This window comes from Grus americana, chromosome 21, assembly GCF_028858705.1.
Source record: "Grus americana isolate bGruAme1 chromosome 21, bGruAme1.mat, whole genome shotgun sequence".
In the NCBI taxonomy this organism is placed as follows: domain Eukaryota; kingdom Metazoa; phylum Chordata; class Aves; order Gruiformes; family Gruidae; genus Grus; species Grus americana.
This window is the reverse complement of record NC_072872.1, coordinates 3,219,942-3,246,903: the sequence shown is the minus strand read 5'-3', so window position 1 is coordinate 3,246,903 and position 26,962 is coordinate 3,219,942. Positions and strand designations below refer to the sequence as shown.

Genomic DNA, 26,962 nt, shown 5'->3' with positions numbered 1-26,962 from the left:
GCTTCTTCCTACTACATGCACTGAACAGGCAGTAGTAAGCAACAGGTTTCCACCACAAGTGAGACACCCGGAAGAGCCCCAGCACTTGCTCTCACAGACACAAGCAGAGAGGAGGTATTTCTGGAGGTCTGGCTCCTATTCAGAAAAGAAATGTTTCCCTTGGCTTGTGAAAGTTGCTCAGACTGAGAGCAGTAACAGGCTGAAGAAGCCAGCTTTCCATTCCCTGTTCCATTACTCTTTTTGATTGGCACTTTAATGAGGGCGCTAGGGGTCGACCCCCTGCCAGGGGGCCGGTTCATGCCCCGTTTATCTCACAGTCCATGTAAGACTAAAATAACACGCCAGGCTGAGTTTCACTGGCTTGTGATCCAACAGCCCACCATGATGGATTGAGTGACTGCAGCAAGTTGGCAGCTAAAGTGTGTTGTAACAGTATCTTTCTGTCAGCACAACACAATGGATTTGCTGATTCCCGGGTTTTCCCAGTGTTCACCGTTACCATCGGCTCAGAATTTTCTAAAGTTCATTTTCCAGGGGGCTGCAAAGTGATAATAAATAACATAACAAAGGTTACGCCAAGCTTTTCTTCCCCTCAACTGTCCTACTGCTGACAAAGTAGGAGTTGTGGTGCCAGCTTTACTACGCACACAAGAACAGCCATAAATCCACTTGCTTTTCCAGAAAGGAAGAAAGGGGGCAGCTATATTGCTCTTTTCGTGCGAGCTCATTCTGCTAGGCCAGCACATGCTACACAGGACTTTTCACCCCTGAACAGAACAGTGAATACAATCCAAGGCAAGAGGAGGTTGCTATGTAAAGCAGTTCTCTCCAGAAGAGCTGTCGGCTTATTTGGGGGCTAAGTTCACAGGCTGCAGAAACATGGCTAACAACCCACAGTCCTTGTGATCATCTGTCTTATTTGCATGGCTTAGAACCATCAAAATAACCTAAAAGTGAGCTAGAAAATCCAGGAATCCTGTGTGAGGGATGAATTATGCTTTAGATCCCTTTCTTTAATATTATAACATATCCCCTCTATAGGAAAACTCCAAACAAGAGGGGTTTTTTCTTTTAAAATAGAGTACTAGGAAATTGACTGAATTTTTATTAGTCATCTGCAGAGGTCCTCTGTGTCCTTTTACTAACTAAGACCTTGCCTCTGTGCCCTGCTTCCTCAATATACTTTTCATTCTCCTTGCCCCTGTCTGTGAAATGAACAACTCACCTCAAATACTGGGGAGAACATTCTTATTTTCAGTTGTGGCCATCCCAACGCCTTCCACTAAGAGTGAACAAATGAGCTCCACAACAGAAGTGGCTTTTCACTTCCTGTATAAGGAAAATCAAAGTGCTAAGTGGGCAAAATCAAGTGCATTCCTGCTAACAGAAGAAATTACTAAAAGACAGAATGAGAATACAGATGTGGAAGGGACTTGGACAGGCAAGAATGCACAGGGATATGAAAAGAGAAGAACATGATGGGAAAACGGGCCAGACTGAGGAGCTGCTTGAAGAAAATACTGCTGCTCTCAACAGCAGCTTACTGTTTACATTGACAATATACAGATTTCAATTCACAGTGTTGAAGAAACAAGCCTCACGAGTTAAAGATCTTTACTTGTGAAAGAGAAGAAACAATCATAACTACAAACTGGAACAGCAGCAGTACATGGGGTCACTACTGGTGCAAGTCTTTGCTAGCATGGAGCTTGTAATTAGGGTAATTCTTTGCAGAACTCCTCTAGAGAATCCAGTTGGTTGTTCTGTGCACCCCAACACTGTAGCCGGTGGATACATTACTCATCTAGCTTTGAACTAGCTACCTCAGAGACTGCCAACACCACCACCACAGCAGAGCCAACTAGATGTGCTGTGAATGTGGTCTGAGGCTTTATTGAAGATGCCAGTAGTCAATCTACCTTGCTAGCTCATTCCAGCTCGTATCTGCCTATGCAAGTTGCTGCATCCAAGCCCTAAATGTTCCTCTGGGGAGAGCTAGATACTTACACCTTAGCACAGTAACACAGAAGAGGGCATACCAAGCATACAGCCAGAAAGCCTGGGAATTAGCAACAACGAGTGGGTGGGGGAGCTCAAGGGACCAGTGGGAGGATGCGGGAAATCAGTAACATAGATTTGAATAACTGGTAACAATTATTAGATCTTTTATGGTATGAATCATCTCTCAGAGACTCACCATTTAAATGATGTCACTCAAGGGGCTGTAAAAAAACACAGTAGAAGAAACAAGCCTGCCCTGACACAAGGCTTTTGAGCCACCAGGTGAATGACCAAACAGGTCTGGGAAACTTCACCAACATGTCTAAAAGGGAGCAACTTTTGTGGAGAATGCATACTCTAATTGACAGATCAGACAAACAAATTTGTCTTTAGGAGGACTATGATGTTACTTAGAGCTCTGCTGAATCTGCTTAAACTGATGGAAAAGGAGTGGTCTTGCTTATCTGACGACTGCTGAACTTGTCTTTGCCCCATCCCCTCCCCAGGGGTGGTATTTGCATTTGAAGCTACAGGTTGTAAAATTAGCCAGCCAGAACCATCCCAAGGGAACAAAACAAAACCAGAACAACGAAACAAAAGTCCAAAACAAGCAAACAAAACAAGTGAGTTTGAACAGAATCCATTCTCTGATTGGGCTCACCAAACGTACAAAAATGCTCCTGTCCTGTCGTTGCAGGGGAAGGGGCAGCAGAGAGCAGTGCTGCCTTACGCAGATTTCAACTATTTCTTTCACCTTTTTAAACTGCATGAGAAGAAAACCTGTTTGCTAAACAACTAGTAGCATCAGCAACAGGCAGGCTCAGGAACTCAATGGCAACCACACTACAGTTCATACTCCCTTTCTTCACACCTTCTAACACATCCCCACTTTTCCCAGTCTACAGAACCACGGCCCTTTTCTGTCAATAGAAATACCGACCTTCTGCATCCAATCTGCATTTGTTTCTCACCTGATGGGCAAAATACTGGAATGTTAAGAAAGGAAAATTACATTCTCATCCTCTGGTACGAGAGGCATGAGCGAACCACAAATGGTGACAGTAAGCTCTACAATAGGTCTGGCCTTTCTTCCCAAATACTTTCCCCCACAGTTTTCCTGTAGCGGAGAGTGGTACCACTGAGATAGCTGACGCCAGCTGTTCTACTGCAACGTAGGGCTGACCCGAATGCACATCTGCACAATGTGGTCATGCTGGTCTGAGCTCCTGTCCTCCCTCAACACCTGGGAATTTGGGATGCCAAAGGAGATGCTGTCAGTACTACTTTGCAGCCAATCACCTAATGTAAACCTGGCAGTGGTTGAGGAGCTATATGTGAACTGACAGTAACATGTAATCCGAAAAGAACTTGACCTCCTTCCCAGATCCAAAATGGGGGGTGGAAATCATTGTTTTGCACTGAACAGAGCAGGAGGCAAAACTGAAAATACTCACTGCTCCAGGAAGGCTCACAGCTTCCTGAAGTTAGAGATTATCTCTAGGTTTATACAATGTTCTTTCCATTTTAGACACAGAGCACCCGGCATTTAGCACCTGAAAGTGCAATACTGGTGCAAGTTTTCTAAGGGGGGGTCTGGAAGGACCCCTGTTCTATGGAATTTAGGCACATACACACAAAAATGCAGGACTTAACTCCTGGAAATACTGTGCATTAGACAGCTTCTATTGGTTTCAGACCTTCTTTATCTACAATGACTGAAATGGAGATAGGAAGATCAGAAGAGAACTCAAGAGTCCCAATTTCAAAACAGTGATTTTAGCCTAAAAACTAGCTTGACGTGCTTTACCAGGCATTACTCTCCAACAAACCTGCCACACCACAAACCAGAAAAATGGTCTAAGAAAGCATACCAAAAACTTCATCCTCACCACTACGCACTGATTGTGGTGGAGCAACCACTTAAAAAAAAAAAAGTAACTCTAATTTGCTTGGTGCTTTCTTGGGAGAAGAGAGAGGGAGAGGAAGCAGTAGGGATTTAGAAAAGGGTCAACAGAACAAATTCAGCTCTGGGTTCCATACCACGCCTCCAGAGCAAAGCCCATTACGTAGAGGTGATATGAGTAAGAGCCCAAGTATGCAATGTCTTGTTATCAATATATATTATTAACTAAGAAAAAAATTAAGCTTAATGGTTAGCACAATGCTATGTTTTTACAACATCTGTCAGCAATTATTTGTATTTACTTGCACTGCAAATGCAGAAGCAAAGTCAGAGAAATATAAAAAGGACAATTCACCGAATTCCCACCAGTCTTATGTTTTCCCACAAAGAATATCATCTCATCATCCCTGTTTAGACACTGTCATTTGTTCCTTGCCCTCTCCAGTATGGAATTTCTTCCCAGTCCTCTATGACCAGAAATTATTGGTCCTCATTCTACACTGGAGCAAGTAATGGCTAACAGCTCTGCAATTAGTGGTGTTAACTTCAGTGCTCTTAAGATAGCAATTAGAACGATAATATGTCTTGGACTCAAAACAGCAAATCGAACCCCTTCAAGTTCCTGCTCTCCCCTTGGCCATGCTTTACGCTACAGCCAAAAAAGAAAGCAGGGAGAGCAAGGGTTGTGCTCTACTTGAGTTGTACTCCACCTGTGCAATGCAGGGTGAGGAACAGGTTAGCTGGGTGAAAAGTTCACTGCAAGCTGAGCTGTCTGTTTCTCTTGCTTAATTTATCCGATATTTGGCTAACCTTGCTCTGAACCCAGCCCCCAAGACCCCCTTCCTCTCATCCCTCCCCAGCGGGTTCATGTCAGCCAAAGACACCGCCCCTTATTCCCTTCTCCCTGACCCTGCTGAATAGAGCGGGGGCTGGGACAGAGGGCCAAGCACAGAGCAAGAGCCCTTGCACTGCAGAGATAATAATTATTTATGCTCTAAACTTCAACAGGCCTCATCCTCAGGAGCAAACAGAAGAGTTCTACAGTCAGCAACATTGCCTGATATTGTGTCCAAGCTTATCAGTTTTCCCAAGGCTGGATGGCACCCACCCTGCACCCCCACCTCCTCTGCACCCTGTCGCTCTTCCAAGGATGTAGCACTTCCCAAGGTAGCTTATAACAGACCCCTGATCCACTCTGGCAGACCTTGCAAGGGGACTGTCACGCAGTGCCTACTACTTTCATGATCTCCAAGATACCGGTTAGGCCAGTATGTCCTTTACCTCATTTCTGCAGTTCAAGATCCTCAAAAGGAACACAACAAACATACTTAAAATATTGCAAAGAACAGAGCAGTAACTGCAGTAACACAGAGCATAAGCAGAAATACCCTAGATGGTCTTTCTCCCCTCAAATCTCATGAATTCCATGAGAGAATGGCTAGGGTAGTGAGACATGGTACTGCTGCCCCTTTCAGAAAAGGACTCCCTTATCCATGGACCCTTACGCATCTGTAAGCTGCCCATACTGCAGAATACAGAAAAGGTTCTGTCCAGAAACTGCTGAGCAGTTTCCCTTTCAGTGACAGTCTACAACTTTCCCACACATCCTCCCCCTGTACCCAAAAAAAGTGTGACAAGAACACCCTGAAGTTACCTCCAGTGTGCAGGCAGTAGCAGGGCACCAGTTTCACCTCCTAGAAAACACGTTCAATGCCACCTCTTGATTCAACACGTCAGAGCTCCACATCGGGTGATGCAAACTACTGGAAAAACTGCCCAAGAACGCGCATTTCTGGCAGGCTTTCATTATTTTCCTGCTGTGCTCAGAACTGCTCCCAGCACTCCCTGGGGCAACACAAAGTGTATTCGATGGCCTTCTCAATGACTGGATACATCATCAGAAAACAGTGCACAAACCAAACCTGTCATGTTTTAACTGCTCGACTGAGCAGCTAGTACTCTCTTTCATGTTTAATCTTGGACTCCAAGAATCAACAGGCTTTTATACCCGCCTGCTGGCACTCTCTGCTTCTATGAGATGGTGAGTTAGGATGTGACTAGACTCTGCTAATTGAAAAGAATAAATGTTTCCTATAAACCTTAACTTCATTATACTCTTTGACCTGACAAAGGACCTTATAGCTGTTCCACGGCTTTGATACGCCTAAGCTGCTTTAGCTCCGGTAGAAACTCTCACAAACAGCTTATTATTATTCATAATCTGTATCATCACAGTGCCCCAAAACTGCACTACAGTATCACTGTACACACAAAGTTGCTGTCCCACCGACTGGGGGGTGGACACACTGCCTGACAGCTTTACAGTAAGTGGAAATTCCTTGTGGTCTAAGAATAATATTAAACTGGCTTCTCAGGATCACCAGATGACCTCGCCTTGACACATGGCTTAATTTGACTGGAAGCAGTGCAGACCGGAGTAGTTCTGATGTGGTCACTAATTTAGTGACACCATCCATTTCAAACTTCACCACTCCCACACCAAGGTAGCAAAAAAGCAGTCTGCAACAAAGAGTCCTTGTTATTAAAGGAATCCCAGGCCCTTATCAACGAACACGATCCGGCATCCCCCACCTAACCCCTGCATATTTTCAAGGCATGAAAATTGCTAAAAAGAGCCAAGCAAGGTTGTCCGGAAAACATCAAACTGCAAACTGCTACATAAGAAAACAGAGGATACACACCAAACCCTCAGCCCACATTGCATAACCCGCCCACTATCTGTATCTCTCAACAGTAGAACCAGCACAGATACTCACTTACCATTGCATCAGGATAATTAAACTATTAAAATAACAGCAGTAATTCCCATACAAGGAGTTCTTTGTGCAAGCTTTCAAAACCTTTGTGAGAGATTTTAACACCTCTTCAAAAGTGCTGAAACTATTCACAGACAGGCAAAAAGGCATAGGATCGATACAGCAGATGTCAAAGATGATGCAGAAAAATCAATCGAGGAGTTCAAGTGCCACATATCCCAGTTCTTTGCTCCTTCCATCCACCACACAGCAAAGCGAAAATACTTCAAAACACACCATACCAGCATGGGAAAATTAAAGGCAAGCTGAACTGAAATGCAATTCAAATCGTTGAGAACTTGCGGTTTAAGAATCACTCTATTAAAAAGAATAAACAAACAAACAAAACCCCAAACCAACAACAACCTGACGCGGGGATTTTGATCATCCAATCCCCCCAAAAATCCAGTATTTGTTCACAACAGAAAAGCACTTGTGAAAACCCAGCCGTTCAGAAACAGCTTTCACTTAGGAATGACAACATAGAGGAGGACAATTAACAGGTCGAGCTTTAAAGGAAACCAATGTCCTGTGAGCAATCGGAAACTAAGGAATCGGAAACTCAGCGTTTCGGCCTCTCTGGCAGGTTCTTTTGTTCTTGCCGATTCCACAAATCGGAGGAAATCTCCTTCCCCACGATCGCAGACAGACCTTCACAAACATAAATCCTCCACTTCCAGATACTTAGGGTTCAATGCACTTCCACTTGTTGCTTCTGTCATGAACGTATATCTGGATTAACTCTGACAGCAGACCCTCATGGTTAAGGGGCAGGCTAATTACCGAGAACTTTAGATACTATGCTTAAAGCGAAATGAAATTAAATTAAACACAATGAGATGAAAATTACCCCATCTGCGGACAACGGGCTTCCACCAGAAAACCCTTCCACAAAAGACGCAGGGCTCCGGGCCTGGCTCCGCTCCGTGGCCAGAGGGCATGTGGCGGGTCGCCAGCCTCACCCGCAGCTATCGCGAGCAATCACGGTGTATCGTGGCACTGATACTCCTTCACGAGCCGATAACGAGCCCTTAGCAGTGACCCCTGAAAGCGCGGCCCGCTCCTTCCCCGACAGCAAGGGCCGCTCTCTGCCTTCCAACCTGGTTTCTCCGCAGCCCGTTCGCGCTCCTTTGTGCCCTCCGCCGACAGCCCCGCTCCCTCCCTGAGGGCGTTCAGCGCGGACGCGCTTCTCCTCACCCACCCTCCGCGGGATCTCCGCGCTCCCCTCCCCACCTCCCCCGCCAGGTTGGCGAAGGCGGCTCCGCAGCGCTCGGGCCAGCCGCCGGCCGCATACAAACGCCGTCGCCTTTTTGGCTTGGCGTAGGCTGGGTTTTGGGGGGTGGTTTTCACCGTTTCTCCCTCCCCCAAAAAACCCCTTTCGGCTGACCTCGGAGGGCGCCGCCGCCACCTCTTCGCTCGCCTCGCCGCTCTGGAAGGTTCTGTGGCGCGCGAGCAGGTGCGGCTCGAGCCGCGGTCCCCACCCCCCGCCTTCCAACGGCTCCAACGGCCGTTACTGGCCGCGCGAGGCCCCGCGGAGCCGGAGCTGCCCTCAGCGCAGTGGGGGGGGGGAGGAGTGCACAGAATCCGTACCCTTGGCAGTGTGGGGAGAAGGAGCGCACAGAATCCGTACCCTTGGCAGTGTGGGGAGAAGGAGTGCACAGAATCCGTACCCTTGGCAGTGTAGGGAAGTGGCGTACAGAATCCATACCCTTGGCAGCATGGGGGGAAGGAGCGTGCAGAATCCATACCCTTGGCAGCGTGGCGCAAGGCTGCGCCGCTGGGGACACGCGTGACTCCCCGCAGGCCCAGTTGACAGCCAAGGGGCTTTGCTGGCAGGACAGCGCGGTGCCGAGGCGTGTTTTGACAGTGATCTCAGGCGTCGACGGGAGATGGAGGGACAAGGCACTGGGCAGCGGCCGCTCGGCGGGAGCGGGAGTTTATCCCCCGGCGAGGCTACGTCCGAGGTCTGCGGCCAAGACCAACCGGCCCACAGGCGGGTTTGCTACCTACTGAGCAACCAAAATATTAAAAATTGCTAACATGTGGAATCTATTAGGACATTTAGAAGGAATTCACATTGTTTCACTTGAAATATAAAGGTTATAAAACTTAATGGCCACATGACAAGGAAACTATATGAAACACTCAGAGATTTACAGAGCAACTGTTATGCTCTTTAGGCATGTGGGCTGAAAATTGCTTTACAATAGGCAATGCAACCTGTGGTTTGAGCGCTGAGGTTTTCTGGCAGTTTTCTTTTTTTCTTTTTTTTTTTTTGACCTTGCAGACTAGTATTCAGTTACCACAGCAGCTCCAAAGTAAAACAGAAACACAGCTTGTATCTTCTTTCAAGTATTTATTTCTTTTGTCCTGTTAACATCAAATAATGAAAGGAATTGTAAGGATTTTGAAGGGGGGGAAGAATGAAAGCAGGAGAAAGGAAAAAAATACCAACATAATGGCTTAATTTCTCACAGCATGTGCAGCACAAATGAACAGTAAACACATACCACAGAAAAATGCAAACAAAGGCTACGTTTGCTAAAAGTTCCAAGAAAAAAAACCCATGGTGAGTGCCCCCAAGCAAACATTTCTGCGATTAAATCCTCAGAGCCTTTGCATTTCTAGGCCAATTTAGCACATCAGCTATCTTCCCCCAAAAGACACCTCGGCAAGCTAGCAGGGAGGAGCCAAAGGGCAGGTTTTCAAGCTTTGTTTTGCTTTAAGGCATGGAAATGTTGCAATTACAGCATTAAGAGGAAGCTGTAATCTAATCTAAAGGGTCAAGTACAAGTGTGAAAACCCGATTACAATTTAGGGTTTGCCTCTACAGAGCAACACGATTAAGTAAGCAACAGTTCATGGGCAAATGCCTTATTTGCTGTGCTTGTCAAACCTGGATCTTAGCAGGAACTTACAGTCTAGGCTGCTATCATGCAAAGGCTTTAGGGTGACCCTAAGGGTTATACCATCAGTGCATCATATATCGTCTCATTCTGTGACACCAGGCAAGACTGTACAATTTTCTGTTTCACCCTTCCACTATGTATATAATAGAAACTGAATCGCAAGGTTTGCAAAGGTGTATGTCAAAATACTATGCCTGCAGTTTTGATACAGGAGTTTCAAATCTATACTCAGCAGTCAGAGTGAAGAGGAAGAACATGAACATCAGGTGAATTGAATTATGCTCAGCAGCAAGCACAACCTTTCTGCTAATGCACCTGTGTTCTCAGGCCATTCAGACATTCTGCTCTTTTCCTACATTCGCTCACTTTCCAAATTTAACTGGCACTACAACTTTATTCCACTTGTGGTTTTATTTTCTTAAATGAACTAGGGGTGAGTAAGCAGCAAAACAAATCCTCCAAAATCATAACACCATCGTATGGAAATATGTCATACCCTGATGTCAGGAGGTCACTTTTGTATTAATTAACTCTTTCCAGGATCTGCACAGTGTGATTTTTTTCTTCCCTGACAATCTGAGGCTGAGAGAGGTGAATCCAGTGAAAGAAACAAAACCAAACTGTGAATATTTGCTGCTATAAGTAAAGGCAAATGCACTTTTGACGGTATCCCAAGTTAGGTTTTTTTCCCTTGAAAATGTCTATAAGCACGTTTTTGATCACAGGATTGGAATATGTCATGAGAATGCATTCAAGTATGCATTTGCATTAATATTGTTGCCAGAAGCCATCTCACGGTCATCATCAGACATACTGGAGCCCCTAGAAAGCTTTCTGTGGGATTGGATGGCATCCAGCCAGGGGAAAGCAAAGTCACCGTGTGATTTGGATGGCCAGTTCCACAGGAAAACTATACATTAATGAATGGCAAGCATTCAAAAGCGGCAGTTACAGTGAATAGCTTGCAAGCACATCATTGGCCAAGAACCATTAAGTATATAAAGTATTTGATAAATGAAATTTTGAAAGAAGTCTATTTAAAAATAATCCACTGAAAGAAAACAGGCTAATTTTACAGCAAGAATTGCCCATGTTAAACACTATTGCTAGCTGTAATGAAGATCACCAGGATATGAGTTGCCCACCCAGCCTTAAAGCATATCCAACATGATATGTATATTATACTGCAAAAGGACACTTTTGGGTATCATTAGAACAATATATTTTAATATTCCTGAATGGTAAATTATCAGAAGTTGTCAAACAGCAGTGCTGGGTACCCTGCAATTCAGGGCTTGCGCTGTATTTCCATTATTCAGACAGATGGAAAGGGTTCATGTACTTTACTGGGTATTTATTTTCTACTTCAGTTCTGGACTTTTAATGCATATACTGCCTATTTCAGCAAACCTTCCTTCTCTCATTGCTTGACTTGTAGCTTATGATTCGTCCTTTAACCATAAAGTGACTCTGGCCACCACTACATAGTAGTCCTTCCTAGTTCAAATTCAAATCTTGTAGGTGTTCAAAAGAATATGCAGTTATCAACTCATTAGGCAGAAGTAACGCTAGCTCTCTGGAAGCCAATCTCAAAGATATTTAGTGCAATTTGCAGTGTTACTGTATAAGAAGGTGTGGACCCAGGCAGGCACAGGTGAGAGACTGCCTGAAGGGAAGGCGCAGAGATGAAAAATCTGCATGCACAGCATTTTGGCTCAGAAACTCTCAAAACGCAGTCCTCCCCAACAGGAACAATTGGAAGAGACAGACAAAATGATGAAAAATGAAGAGATCAGCAAAAATCAGACCTAATATAAACCCAACTAAAATAAACTCAGCATGGCTCCTGTGGCTCATTCAAAAGAAAGTCTTCTCTGAGCGTTCATTTGCAAGAACTCAGTTCACTGAAGAAGAAAGGTAAAATATAACTTCCTCTGTTGTGTGTGATTAGGAGCCATTGGCAAATCTGACTGACAATATGAAGAGGGTTTTAAAGGGTAGTACTGAAGATTGCAACACTACCTACCAGGTTACATCAAAGGAAACATGACATCTGCAGCCCAAAAGCATCAGTGGTCCTAAATACTGGGATTAAGAGTTTGAAGGAATTAAGATTATTTCTTAATTGATGTAGGGAATGAGAGCTTTGAGGAGTACTTGTCTGAATTAAAAAAGCAAATCATAGTTTTTAAATAAGAAAACTTACAATTCTGTAATTTGTTTAAATAGAGGGGATGTATCTGGAAACCTGTTTTTAAAACTGGAATGAAGATGCCTTGACTCTGTATGTTTAAAACAATCAAAATTAGGTCAGAAGGCTCAATGCTATAACCCTTGTACTGATGGAAGCAGAGCATTCTATTGAATGATTAAATGTAGCTGTTTGTACATGACTTCCTTGGTTTTTATATGTAGCAACTTTTGCTGCAGGACATCAGCACCTTTTTTTTTAATTATTATTTTTCTGTGTCAGCATCAGATCCCTCCTAAAGAAATTCAAGGCTCTATTTCATTTGATTAACATGCTTGTTAAACCTCAGCTATGCCAACAGGACATCAGAGAAGCTACATGCGTTTTAGGGTTCAAAAGTATTATAACAGTTGGTGTGGGTAAACAAGGGGTTTTCTGCAATAGCAGACAGCTGAGAAACATGTCAGATTGCCAATACTGAATATTCAAGAATATTAGAATATTGGAAGTTACAGACTATTCAGCCACCAAAACACACACAATATTGCTTGCTGCTCTCTCTCTCTCTCTCTCTCTGCTGTCTTTTGCATGGCCCTTAGAAGAGTTAACAAAATGTTGCCCAGCTCTGCAAGTATTCTGCATGAATTTGCAGCCCTGAAGGGAGTCCAGAAGAGACCACAAGTTATGTTATTGCTGGGGAAAAGGAAGCCAAGCAATAGCTCACAAAGTGATTTGTGATTCTGTGTAATCCTATTGCTGAATTGAGTCAATCATATGCTTCCCAGTTTATTTATTATCAACAAGGGGAAATACGGCCTGAGACCTCAAGGCGTCAGCTAGGAGATATGTGGCTTCTCTTTCTGGTACCTGAGAGAGTCTTCTCCATTGTCTAGGGCTGACACTGAACCAAGGAATTGCTTTGTTTTCTGATAGATGGATTACTCCTTTTTCAAAAAGCTCTTATTTTGCTTATTCAACAGTTGAGAGAGCAGAGACAATGAGCTTGTTACTTCTGCTATTACTTGCAACAGGCAAAGTTGCAGGGGGTATAATGACCATGCGAGTTAACTGACTTTGCTATGGCATGTCTGCATGAAATCAGCATTCCCAGCAGGCTCCAGGAAGAGGAACTGTGTGTTCGGATATCACTTGTTTTCCATTATGACCATTTCCATCTTCTGTTAACATTCTTCTGAGATGAGCCCTTATTATTATAAACCCTTTCTCCATATGACAGCATTTTTCATATAGCCAAAATATTCCAGAAACCATTATCACCCCTGCATTTATTTCAGCCCTCTCTCTGCATAAAGGCACTAATTGTTGATTTTCCTGGAAAAGATAGCAAAGAACTGCCTCCTTTTCTTACAGCTAACGTTAATGTTGTAATGCGGCAGAACAGTATCTGGGAACACTCGGCTGATCAATAGCAATGCCCAAAGCAGCAGCAGCAACTGGTGGCTATGCTGTGAAGTGCCTAATGCTGAAAAAGGAAGATGAAGAATTGTTTCAGTTGATGTATTCACAATGCCCAGTGTTTGCACATGGTGGTTCAAGGGAAGGAACCAGTCGGGTCACAACTAAGGCAGGACTTCTCAGAGTCATGTAGGCTACTCTCAGACACCTAAGGGCAACTAGAGACCTCACTGCAGCACTTGGTTTTGTACTGGTTATCATGTGTCATCTCATTCTTTAATCTATTTTTTTCAAAAGTGTCTTGCAGGACCAGAATTTTAAATCAATTTGTTCAGTGATTGTATGTACCTCAGCTTTCCATGCAGTCTTCCTCTTACTAGTGCAGCATAACAGTGATTTGCTCAGGTAACCAATCTCAGTGGCAAACTGCCCCAGAAGGCATGTAGGAAGTCAATTTTGGAAGCCATTTTCATACAGAACTCACCAGGCTTTTGAGATGTCTAGATTTAAGGCATTGATGTTCCAATAATGTTCCTCTGCATTAATTCCACATTGCTTGGGGAAGATGTCAAACAGCAACTTCTCACTTTTGTATTCTTTTTCATTATCATTTGATTAACATAGACAGGGAAATTTCATGCCTAGGATGCCCATCTGTGAAAAGCCTGCACAATACTGCACAAAATTCAAATTGAAAAAATGCTTTTGCATAAAAAAAACCCCAGGAAACTGAACCACATCTACCTCGTAGCACTAGGTCAGCATGATTACTAACGTAAGCCAGAGAACCACATGTCCCTGTAATACCTAGGCATGATGGATGACCTCTGCAGCTGGCTAGGAAAAAGTGAGTGGTGAGTCAAACTGACCCTTCCTTGTTTTTATATACATGGGTTGCTTTCCCTTCCTCAAAAAAAGCAAGAGACAGCAAACAGTAACCGGCATATTGTGGTGTTCTGAGCCAGCAAGCTACAAAGTTAATGGACTGCTTTTTAGGGCATGGTGACCCATAGGAATGAGCAGAAGTGACAACACCCTTCTTTTATAGACTTCGAATTTGGATGGAACTCACATGCCTCTTATTATATAACTGCAGGAATCTAAGGTGGCATCTTGCCTCTGTTTAGGCCCACCACACCCCCCCTAAGATTGCATCTATCCTCTATTTTGTTTTCTCATATACTTACTCCTCAGTCACTCTCAAGCTCAAATTAGAGTGCTTTCTCCCCTCATTTAAGGAGGAAGCCTTCTTTCCTAGATTTATGCAGAAAAATCAGCATATACACTTGCCTTGATTTTTTTTTTTCTGCGTTAATATCTCATGATGCCCATAGCAAAGGTGAGCATAAGGAACTAACAAGTTTGGACTCTTTGGGAAGGTGTGAAGATATAAATTGTCTCCTCAGAAGTCTATTCTTTTCAGTTGTATCCAGTCCACACAGGCTGGATCAGTAGGTGTTTCTGCTAAAGCATCAGCTTGAGGGATCTGTTCCAGAAACAAAGGTACTGGAGCGATCTTAGTAGAATAGAGGGTGGGAAGAGAGGCAGTTTATTGGTCAGAAAATGACTGAATTGCCACCTTCCCATAGGAAACCCTGGATAAAAGAGAATGAGTATCAGGGAGAAGGTGAAGTCCTGGTTTTCTTCATGGCTTTCTCTAAGTTAGTTGCTGAAATCTGAGACAGGTGCCTGACAGCATTCACATCTCAAAATCTCTGTCAGAGAAGCACTGTAACAAAGAGGGTTCTGTTCACTAGAGAATGTAACTGCTGCTTGTGACTGACAGGTTTCACTCAGTCTCCAAACTGCAGCAGGCTGAAGCAATACCAGGTTGAAGGATCTTAGCACCAGGGAGGTGACAGCTACAAAGACAACGCAGAATATTCTGATTGTCAGGACTGCTGGTTGTTTGGTGAAAATGCAGAAGATTACATTAGACATAATCTTGCTTTACTCCCACACTTATGAACAAGCGCTATCAAAAAAGTGGCTGCCATTCAGATTAAGCTTATTAAAGCCACATGAAGAAATAAAACCAAAATAGATGGTCCAAGGTCACCCTGTATTCTTTTCTCGACAGTTGCATTTCAGCTAGAGAAAATACTGGGCCAAATTAATGTCTGCTACAAACAGATGTATTCTCTTTGAAATAAATGCACCCACTTATGCTCTGCCTGCATTAAGTCTGTTACCAGGTTTTTATGAGATTTGGCAAATGCTGTGCTATCTGTTAATATCTGAAGGTGGGAGTGTTCAGGGAGTTGTCTGAAAGGCTTGCAAGACTAGATCTGATCAAATCCACCCACACTAATTAACACATTACATAAAAGTACAACAAGTTTCTCTTTGCAAACATCAGAATCACTTGCCCAGGCACTTTCTGTGAAGTTCTAGAAGAACTATAGAGATGGACTCTGTCACTTTTTAACCTGTTTTAACAGAACAATGGATGAGTAGGTAGGGTAGAGTTCCCACTTTCAGGGCTCACTCCTTTTCTTAATCCCGCTAAAAACATGCCATCAGCAGGTACACAGCTGGAAGGACCTTTTTAAAGTTCACCAAGGGTGCATGAGGGAACAGGATTTTTTTCTTATCAAAAACAAAATACAAGATCAAATATTGAACATGAGGAAGCAGACTGACTTACAAAGGACTCCTCCTCTCCCTGCCCTGCCTCGCTAATTCTGAAAATTACTTTGTACATGCACCAGCCTCTGAAAACACCTTAAACTGAAAAATCCTCCCATTTAAATAGGGTCTTTTTCTGTCAGGAGAATGTATGTCCCAAAGCAGCTAACATTTCTCTATCATTCCAATTTGGAAACAGCAGTAATCTCCTGTATAAAAATGACAGTAAGGGGTCTTCTACTTCTTCATAGATTGGAGCATGTAAAACTGGAAGAGTTTAGCTAATTTCATATGAAACTTCTGTGACCTGCTCCTACAGCTTCACCTAGATTCTGCCAGCAGGGTAATAAATACATACTCTGATTTAGATTTACTCCAGACTCTTTGTATGACATCTGGCTTCAAGATGGTGGCACTGAAAAGTGCAGTAATGACATAGGAAAACAGAAGGAAAAAAAAAATTGTGCAGTGGAAAGCAGGAGGCAGTGGAGAGAGCAGGGAAAACCAAAATTAAAATAAGTCAAAGGGCGGAAATTCCTTTGAGAAGGCCTTAGGCTTCAACAAAGCTCGTCCACATTTGCAGCACTTCAAGATTACCCAATACTAACCTTATGTGAAAAGGGACAGTAGACCTCTGCAGGCATTCCAGAGGAGTCTTTATAAAAAAAAAAAAAAGTCTTCAAATGTATCCATCCAAATTTGCAAGTAGCTCACTGGATGGATAGGATTCTATCTCACAACACTCACAAGAGAAGAAACTCTCTTACCCAACTCTTCCTTACTATCTGAAAAGCAAAGTCAATGTTTTCCTCATTATTTTCTGTTTGCTGCATACCTCTCCCCCACTGTGACTGCTATTTGACCTGTTGTCCGCTCAGAGACCCTGAGGGAAAGAGAGAGGGAAGTTCGTGTGTGAGTATATGAGAGGAGTGAGATGACGAGAGTCTCAGCTATGTTCTGACTTGTTTATATTTATTAGAAAGAAATCAACAGCACTTAGTATGTAAGACAACCTCTGAAGATAGGGAATACCTTTTATGCAGTGCCAGAAAAGAGCAGATTCATCTAAGGGACCGGATTTGGGGATGAGCGGGGAGTTAATTTCAATGTGTGTACTAGTTTTTACCCCAATTTTGCATTACGATGTCATCACTGAATAGAATCTCAGCATAAAGGTTTAATTTAAGGGGGAAACTGTGGGTTGCCCTCTTTCACCAATTCTGTTTGCTCTTGCATCTACAAGCCTGGCATGCCTGACTGTGATTAATGAGAAACTAGAAAGTATTAGAGTGCATAAGGGGAGGTACGTATAATCATCCTTTCCCCTCCCAAACGTCTCTTGATAAATATGGTACCTTTGGTATTCCTGGCAGATCCTGGAAGGGTTCTCCCCTCATTGCACTGGTGTTTTCAATGAACTGGGTTTCTTCTCAAAAAATTGATAAAAAATAAAGCTGAAAACATCTATTAGGGTGGGCGTCAAAATCACAGAGATCAAAGTTTCTTTTCATCCTCTCCAGAGAGCCTCAGACATCTAGGAATTCAAAACAAAACTCCATTGTAAGAAACTTTTCAAAGCTGGCACAGTGCTACAGCTTATATGTTCCGCACTCAGAAGGAAAGCACTGACGCAGACATGAGAGCTCCTCAAAATACCCATGCAGGCAGAGGGGCTTGCATCAATGGCACCTTTGGCAAAATCTTCCTCTTGAACTGCTCAGGAGGAGATATATCTACTGATGTGCAGTAAGGTTCAGCCCTTCCGATTTTAACATTCACATCGCTGGACCTAAGTAGTTGGCCTCCATTCTACATGGCAGAATCAAGGGAATATCTCAAATACAGCTCACCGCTTTTCTGCTGTAACTCAGATCTCTTTCAGGAAATGACATATTTCAGCATATGGGGTTTTTTCCTCTTCTAAATTCTTGTATAGACTCTCTTGGTTTGTGAACAAATACTGCTTTTCCTTTCCATAGCATGTTCCATTTGATTTTGCTGAGCTTTTGACAAACATTTAGGTAGTCAGACTTACAACTTTTGAGGTAGGGAAACACTAGAAATATCTGCTTTGCAGGTCAGGGTGCACCTTGAAATTATGCAGCTTGCCCCAGGTCACACAGGACATCTATGGAAAAGCTTGAAATTCAAGTCAGGAGCCCTAAGTTCATTCCCTTAACCATGTGGCCTTCCTCGAGGTGCTTCATTCGGGTGTTCTCCAGTTAAGCTTGCTACTTTACTGTATTGCAATTATATTAATTCCTCTTTTAGTAGTGTTCCAATATGTTTCAACTACATTACTATGCCTAGTGCTGCACACTGCATCTGGCATAGGAATGCAGTGTTGCTCTAACTAGGCTGTCAAAGAGAATATATCATTACAAAAATAAATAATGTCTAGCTGCTTCTGGCATTTCAGTCCAAGCAGTATTTATCACTTTTGGCTGATCAGTGCCTGATTCAATGCCCCTAAAAAACAATGGGTATATTCCCAGTCGAATTCAATGTGCATTTAATCAGGTCTTTACTAACTGTGCTTCCAAACTTCACATTTCATGAGCACTACAGTACTGTCTCTTCTATGTTTAGAGCATTACTTCACTGTGCAGATTGATACAATGGATTTTCCTCTGCATGGATTATGTCAGTGAATGTATGTTTGTACAAGCAGGCTCTAGTTTTAGTTCTAGATTTAGTTCATCCCCGATGTGATGCTGCCTACATGTGTGGCAATCTGGGATTAATGCTAAAAATATATATATATTTTATCATAAATGAACAAAAATATTCAGAAAGACAATTCAGTTTCATATATGAGTTCAGTGACAGAAAGACTCTTCCACTATTCAAACTGTCTGCTCTTCTGACTGAGCATTCTTCTCCAGCCTTCACAGGTGAAGTAAGACAGTTTTCCTGGGCCCAGCACAGTCCTTCCAGACAGAAGTCCTGGGTGGCCTTTAATAAAACATTGCTCCACAGTTAGCTCCTTCCCTCGTGTGAGTTGGGAACAGCTTCAACAACGGATGTAAAGTGAAGAAAGGGAAGGAAAAGCTTCCATTACATGTCTGTAACTTTTAGTTCTTCAAAGTATTTTTTAAGTTCCCCATTCAAAAAGCTGAAATGAAACCAGTAGCAGTTTGTAATTGCAGTTCCTCTGAAGAGAGGGGATAAAGTATGGGCTGTGATGTGCTGCCTCTCAGCTGAGACAGCCTACAGACACTTTAGAAACAAAAATTACATCTTAAAACTATGAGTAGATTTAACAGTTGAACTCTAAAGAATTAAACATCATATAAACATTTCACACTTTTTGTTTTTCTTTCCAAGGGTCCATAGTCTAGTCATTCAATCCTGTGCAAAGGTCATGTTACTATGGATATGACCTGCAAGAAATGTGTTGCCTCAGAGCAGCGCAAGTCACATGAACAGGCTAAAAGCCAAGACTGCTGATTCACAGTCTTGTCAGGATTTTCATGCTTATGTTGGTTTCACTGAAGAATAGTCCTTGCACCATCAAGTCTATGTTCGTCCTTTAAAAGTGTTCATGCAGGTGTAGCTCCCAGAAAACTTGTGGATTTCTTCAAGTGCTGCCTGAGGGAGAATGCTGCAGAAAGAAAATAAGCAGATTAGACAAAGCTCTTAGTCTAGTGTAATAAGAGGATATGTAAATATGCGTTTATATACACACATACATAAGTACAGATTCTCAAAAATCAGCTAGGGAGAGCGCACAGACAAAACGTGTCAGTATCCTGCTGGGAGCAGGCCTAAAAGGAGAAAGTTATATCAAGTCACTCCTCTCTACAGAAATATTTATCCAAAAAGGTCTGTAAAAACTGTAACTTGGAAGATACCATCATGTTCTATTCCTCCCAAATAGCGTGCAGAATCTTGCACTCTGAAAGACACAAATTTAAACAGAGTTCTCTGGTTAACTTGCCATCTATTTGTGCTAGGCATGCAGCCTCCTTATCATAATATAGATCTAATTTCCAGACAGCTACTGTAACAGAAAATAACTGATTAGTTCTTACAATAAAGGAGAAGGAGAACAGCTCTTTTTCAGTCCATAGAATTTCTGGGAACTTTTGAGAGTATCCCAAATTTTACATTCAGAACAAAGCATTTATGTGAATTATTTTTTCTTGTTTGAAATTCAGTATTGTAACTATTTTCCACAGAAATCTCATGGCCTTGTTTCAGTTCCTGACTGAAGCAGGTTTTCCAAAGGCTTTAGTGCAAACTCAAAATAGAAACACAATTTTAAATGTCCTTTCTCTTTGGCTGTTTCAGGATATAAGTTATGACTTTCCTTAGGGACTTTAAAATTCCTGTCCTAATCATACACAAAAGTGGGGTTTTTTTAATAGTTTCATTGCTTTAACACAAGCAATGGTCTCTAAATACCGCTCTGATGTACAAACCTTATTGTACAGAAGTCCTTTACAAGATAAAGCCTGGAGTCCAAAGACTGGCTTACTAAATCAAAATCAACTACATGCGTATGTTAATTGTTAAGAAATTTCCTAGATACAAATACCAGTTCAGACCTCAGGAATCCAAATTTTGGGAGTGAAACTGGTTTCATAAAGGAGTTGTACCCAGGGAAAACATCCACAAAGGGAATCTCAGAAAGTTTTCTTCCTTTTGCTTCTGAGACTGTCTTTCATGGGAAGGGATTAAGCAATCTGGATATCAGATTCCAGTCAAACCGAGGTTTGCCTTGGTGGACAGACACTGAGGACTGTAAGCCACTCTTACCTCACGGCTAGGCTATTGCTGGGCAAAGGAAATATTTACCTTTTTAGGATGACTAGAACATGCATTGTCCATGGAAGGAGCAGGAAGGCTTGATTCATCTGCACGGCTTCTACTGTCCTCTTAGCCACTGTCTCTGGCTTGAGAGGAGGAAAAAGATTAGGGAACCTGAATAAATAAAGTGAAAAATAAAATAATTATTTGTTAACCAAACTTCTTTAAGATATCACTGTCCAAGTCCTGTTACTCACTAAGCTATCGCTGGTTACTGGCATCCAAACATGCCCCAAAGCAGGCTGGAAGGAGCAGAAAGTTCCAGTTCCAGCCAGAAAGCAGGAAAGCAGAAAGCCCAGTTCCAGCCAGTACTACTGGGTTAGCTAAACAGTTAAGAATGTACATGTCGATGCCTTTAGGCTGAAGTGGCAGAGTGTATTCAGAACCTTGATTCGGGGATTTTCTTAAACTGTATGCAAACCAATACCAAAATGCTGTCTGTTCAGTGCTGGTGTTTTTCCTCTCTGTAGCTCTTTGCTCAATTCAAATTCTTAACAGGTGAAAGACAAATACTTTCCCCCATTGCTTTTAATATCAATCAGAAGGCTTTTTCCAGCTCCAGCAATAGTTTGACATTGCATATTTTCTTGACTAAGAGGGCACAAACTGTATTAATAAGTTATTTTGTCCATTGTAAAAGATTAATTTGGTCAGCTGTTAGTCTTTGAATTTAGCGTGTTCTCTTAGAGGTAAAAAAGGGGTACTGATAGCCTTACTTCAGTAAGTGGCTGTCATTCCTTCCAATGAGAAAGATTTAAGTATTAAGATTTAAGAAGGAATCTGTACTATTAATTCTCATGTAATTTCTAGACTGCTCCTTTTGAATGACCTCAGTTTTCAGATTGCCTCCCCTCCCTCTCTGGTGGCTGCATGTGGCCCAAATACACTCATGGAAAAACAGCTTTCAGTTTTCTCTGTAGAAGCAAATGCCTCATTCAGTACAGGCAGGCTGTATGAATATGCCAGAAAACTGAGGGAACCAGTCTGATGAGTCCCAGTTGGCCTAGAGTGACCCTCTGTTCCCAGGCAGCCAAATGAGACATCAAATTCTCTTAAGTAAATGAAGCATTAATTAGGAGTGTATACTGATGATTCATTTAAAATGAGATGCTTTATTCTAGTTCCCCTGGACTGACCTGATTCTCATGCCCTGGAACATCTCTGTGCTCGTGTGGAAGGGCAGGACTGTTGTGGCATTCACTCCTGGACAGTCCAGCAGCCCCAAGGTCAGGCTCTCCATAAAGGCAAAGGACGAGGCTTTGGAGGTGCAATAGTCAATGGCACCAGGGATGGCTGACAAGGCCAGGACAGAGTTCAGGCAAACAATGTGTCCATTCTGCAACTCCAGCATCCTTGGCAGGAATGCTTTGGTGGTCTGAAGAACAACAGAGTACATTAAAAAAAAAAAAAAAACAAAGAAAGAAAAGAGAAAGAAAGAAAAGAGAAAGAAAGAAAAGAGAAAGAAAGAAAAGAGAAAGAAAGGAGAAAGAAAGAAAAGAGAAAGAAAGAAAGGAAAAAAGAAAGGAAAAAAGAAAGGAAAAAAGAAAGGAAAAAAGAAAGGAAAAAAGAAAGGAAAAAAGAAAGGAAAAAAGAAAGGAAAAAAGAAAGAAAAAAGAAAGAAAAAAGGTTTGCTCAGCAGAGATACAACAAAAACTACAGTGACTGAAAAAAATAAGGTGACACAGAGACGAGAAGCCAAACTGTGCTGTTCATTATGCTAGGAAGGGTGGGAGAGTACCTTGCTGCTTTGTCATCTTCTGAAAGATTCTAAACAGGCAAAGTTTGTGTAGAAACAAAATAAAATCTTTCCTGTCATGTAAGCAAGCAGTACCCACAAATAAAGGCCATGAACAGAATGCTTTGTATGTTTAAGAACTTCTTGTGGAGCATAAAGTCTTCAATAAAGTGACAAAATCACAAGAAGCTCTTTTTTATTACTATTATCTAATTCAGAATGGAATGAGTTTCACACTGGCTTCCTTCCCTGAGCAATGCAGTCTCATGCTCCTCTGATGTTCAATACACATCACTGTACAGAAAACTATCCTCTGTGAGCTCAGGCTTTCTCAAAAGAAATCAAATGTTTTACTGGAAATCACAGAATGGGGATACAAGAGCATCAAATACTGTGTTACTACTGGAGAAATTATTTTTTTTAGACTTCCTTCCTCTGGCCTTTGCTCCTCACATTGTTTTTTTCTGTCTTCTTCTCATGTCAGACTAATTTTATCAAGCATTGTTTAGAAAGACCTAGTAGCAGCCAAGCGTTTACTGGCTGTAATCTGTCACTCTGGTTCCCAATTCTGAATACATGTGACACAAGAGCTTATCTTACCCAGAACTGTCCCAGGGTGTTTATATGTTGTGATTTGAGCAGTGCATCATCATCGCTGTCCATCAGGCTCTTACCATGGACCACAGCAGCATTGTTCACCAGGATAGTGATATCGCCCACCTGCAAAAAAAGCAAAGGACTTGTTATAACTAATATCTCTCCTCACGAATCAGCAGTCACCAATGTATCTAAACATCTGTTATTGCCTAAATACATTATTATTTCCACAGCTTTTGACATTCTTGCCTATAGGCCTTGTAGTCTTTCTGGATCATGTAAAACAGGTAGCTAGACTTTGTACAACATTATCTGGATGGTCACCCATCTTTCCTCCCCAATTTCCCAATATATTTTTTTTCCTGATTGAATGAGTTGTTACTAAGTTCTGCCCACAGTGTTTCCACAGACACTAACCTTTTCCCGTACAGCTTTGGCTTGCCGATAGACCTCCTCTCGATTTCCTACATCACAAATGAAATAATGGCATTCTGTCCCCATCATCCTGATTTCCTCTGTGGTCTCCTTCAGGCATTTCTCAGTTCGACCCCACAGGATGATCTGCAGCAAGAAACTTTTGTTAGAGTCAAACAGCTTCTGCTTCAAATCTAAAATAATTAAAACATGCTTCTAACTTCAACAATTTGATGAACATCTTTGATGTGTTTTCACTGCCAGCCCTGTTGCATTGTTTCATTTAAGAGTAACAATGATTTTCTATTACATGGGGATGGGACTTGAGTATCATGGTGGTAACTGTATCCCACTGCTGATACTCTGTTTACAAGCAACACAATAGCTAACACAAAAAATCAGATCTTTAGCCTAACATGACAAATATATGAAAGACTTGGCAAATTTTCTGTCTCATGAAATTTCAAATCTATCCCTGCTTTTGCTATACACACAGACAGAAAGATAAATTTATTCTAAATTCACAGACCTTTCTGTATATCTGGTATGTTATCTTCTACTTCTACATTTGGAGATAGTATCTGCTCTGCAGTAAAACATATTTTTTCAGCATATCATATATAACTATTTGCAGTGCTGTTTGCAGACTGATGTCCTAGGTACATTTCAAACAAGACGTTCATCCTAATACAGACATTTAGAGTGAGAAATTGCAAGCATGAGTTTATTTTGCAACTAATATATGTAAGATTTCACTTGCCACTCCCATTTAACACAGTAATAATGATACAATACTTCTTGTACAAAGAACAATTCTGAATATCTGTGGAAAGAAAACTTTCAAATCATATAGCATGGATTGGATATGTAATGAAGACATAACCCGCACAACCCTGTCTGTATTTCTATGCCGTCATGGACATCAGAAATAGAAATAACTTGCAAAGTTACCAAGTTCATTAACTTTCATTGTGGGGCTTTATCCAGTATGATTTTTCCTAGTGAGACAACAATATTAGTCTCAAGTATGAGATGGTGCTTCCAGCACTGTCTTTCAAACATTAATCTACAGCTGAACAGATTTAACCAAAATATTTTTTTTCCTAGTATATAACCTTATTTTCTATTTAAGGCTACTGAAAGGAATATAATTTCATCTCTCTGTTACCTAAGACATCTATATATGAATCAATCTATCCTTTTCGCTCTTCAAGCTAACTCTTTTCAGCATTCACCATGTTATGAATGGTGAGTCACCTGTCATTCTGCAAAAATTAAATTACTGAATGGAGGATGTTACTGAAATCAGTCGGCTGCTCTGTGAGTCAAACAGCAAGATCCAAAAGAGAAAGAAGGGTTGCTACACTGATAATCATAGAATCACAGAATGGTTTGGGTTGGAAGGGACCTGAAAGATCATCTAGTTCCAACCCCCCTGCTGTGGGCAGGGACACCCTCCACTAGACTATTTAGTACTAAAAAATAAATGAAGATATTCATATAGTCAAATGCAGGTTTAGTCTGATCAGGGGACTGGGAAAATGGGCTCTGAAAATGGAAACAGCTTTGTTGCTCAGAACAGAGCTATGTCCAAGCAGTGGCCCTGTCACCTGTGATCCAGGATTACAGTTGCTTCCCATACCACTGTGCATTGAGTATGAATCTGACTGGTATATTGATTTTTTTAATGGTTAAAAATAAGCACACTTAAACTTTAAAGATTTAATAATCTTAAAAAAAAAAAGTTGAAAAGTTTAGAAGTTGAAAGAACAGGAAAAAAAATGTGTAAATTATATCACTCAATTAACTTAGTAACAGCAAGATAAACACAAAAATTTAGGACCTGTGGTATTCCCTCCCCACAACAAATCTCTTGCAGAGAGCTTTAACGTGCTTATTTTTAAGGACTAGTTAAGCTTATCTCATAACTGGTATTAAAACTAATCTCTGGCAGGGTCAAAGAGCTCTGCCAGTGCAACTAAGGAAGGCTACATTGCAGAAGCACGTGGGTCCTCAACCATTTCCTAGATGAATTAAATTTACAATTAATCCCATTTATAAATCATTGGCACATCTGTGAATGTAAACACATGCAGACTGACAGAATTACATTCTCAAAATCACCAACGGACTAACGAGTTGGTTAACCAGAAACTTCAGAGCATCTATAAATATGCCAGAGCCATTTCATGGGAAATCTTATCTCAGGGGAAATAATTTCAAGGAAAAAGCTGTGACCAGGCTTAAAAACTCTAAGAAAGCATATGGCGAAAAATGCAGCTTGTGTATTGGCCTGTCTTTGAAAGTCTCAGCATATCACCCTTGGCCATCAGGCTTTGGCATCTACACAAAGCTTGTAAAACTGAAGGCTATTTACTTGCTTCTGAACTCAGAGCTAGACTGGGTGATATTTCCTATGCCTACTCTGCAGACTGATCAAGAACATGTGAGAAATTTCACAAGCTTTCAGGAAATATTTACAAAATACTGTTCAACTATAAGCATACCCGGTTATTGCTGTCTCTTTCACAACCTACAGCTCTGTGGAAAGAGGAAAAAAACCCACTACAAAATATCAACTGTAAGCATCAAGTTTGATGCCCACAGAGTTTGCATCAGTGTGAACTTAAACCTCGTAGCAGTCAAATGCAGACACTAAAAAATTAACTGACAAGTTGAAGAGTGATGGAAGGTAGGAGAGGAAGAGGAGAGGAAGAGAAATAAAGTGTCAGATAAGGGGAGCGAGGCAAGAACCTGACCTCACATACCTAGCACTCTAGGGTTTCACACTGCTATTGCAAAATAAAAAGTAGATCACTCACTCTTCACTTTAATCTGTTTCAAACATCCATACAGCCTCCTATTCCCAAGAGTTGCCACTGATGCATTAAATGTCAGGAAATATACGTGGAAGAATAGTTAAGCAAAGGATAACCTGTCAAAGGAACATCTGTCTGTGATGCAACTCTTGGATATAACATTTTTTATGCCCCAACAGTTACTTTGGGACCCTTAATATCCTACAGGCAAGTCTTGCAAGGTGACCCCATTAAAATCTGGGCCATGTGGGGAAGACAGAATTTGCTGGTTATCCTGCTGACAGCATTAACTTCAGTACTGATTTTTTTCCATGGGAAGTTTTCGTGTCCTTGATACTGTTCACACTCAGGTGAAGGCTTCAGCCTGCGTAAGAGAAAAGCAGTAAATAAAAGACCATTCTTTCATGAGAGGTGAAAGTTCCCTAACAACACAGTGGGAAGTGAGGTTTCCTGCTGTCATTTCTGCTACTTTTTACAAACGGATAAAACTCAAAACTCAATACAACATGCTTTTGGTCCAAATTCAAGCTTGACTGCTCTTACAAGATCACATGAGACTTTCAATTTCTGTGTTACATCTGGCCAAATTAAATTGGCACAGGCTTCCTTCTGGCCTCCTAGGATATCAGATCTTACAAAGAGACAAGACTTAGAGTTGCTGCATTAGCCCCATAGTTGAGGCTTCTGTTGCTCCCGAACTCTGTCTTTACAGAGGGCTTTG

At 41.8% G+C, this 26,962-nt stretch overlaps 1 protein-coding gene across 6 annotated transcripts in view; it reads right to left on the bottom strand.

Moving 5' to 3' along the window:
- Positions 1-9,063: 9,063 nt before the first annotated feature.
- The window catches only part of DHRS3 (dehydrogenase/reductase 3), a 38,104-nt gene continuing 20,205 nt past the window's right edge, over positions 9,064-26,962 (bottom strand). For 3 of the 6 annotated variants that reach the window (XM_054849735.1, XM_054849737.1, XM_054849739.1), the window contains exons 2-7: positions 23,426-23,569; positions 23,012-23,131; positions 21,813-22,051; positions 20,665-20,790; positions 19,719-19,762; positions 9,064-19,468 (exon numbers count right to left, since the gene is read on the bottom strand). In XM_054849735.1, the coding sequence (XP_054705710.1) occupies positions 19,407-19,468; positions 19,719-19,762; positions 20,665-20,790; positions 21,813-22,051; positions 23,012-23,131; positions 23,426-23,569 (735 nt within the window). In that variant the 3' untranslated portion in view covers positions 9,064-19,406. Of the gene's footprint in view, positions 19,469-19,593; positions 19,632-19,718; positions 19,763-20,664; positions 20,791-21,812; positions 22,052-23,011; positions 23,132-23,425; positions 23,570-26,962 lie in introns of those variants that run through there. The other 3 variants (XM_054849734.1, XM_054849738.1, XM_054849736.1) reach the window with 2 other exon arrangements.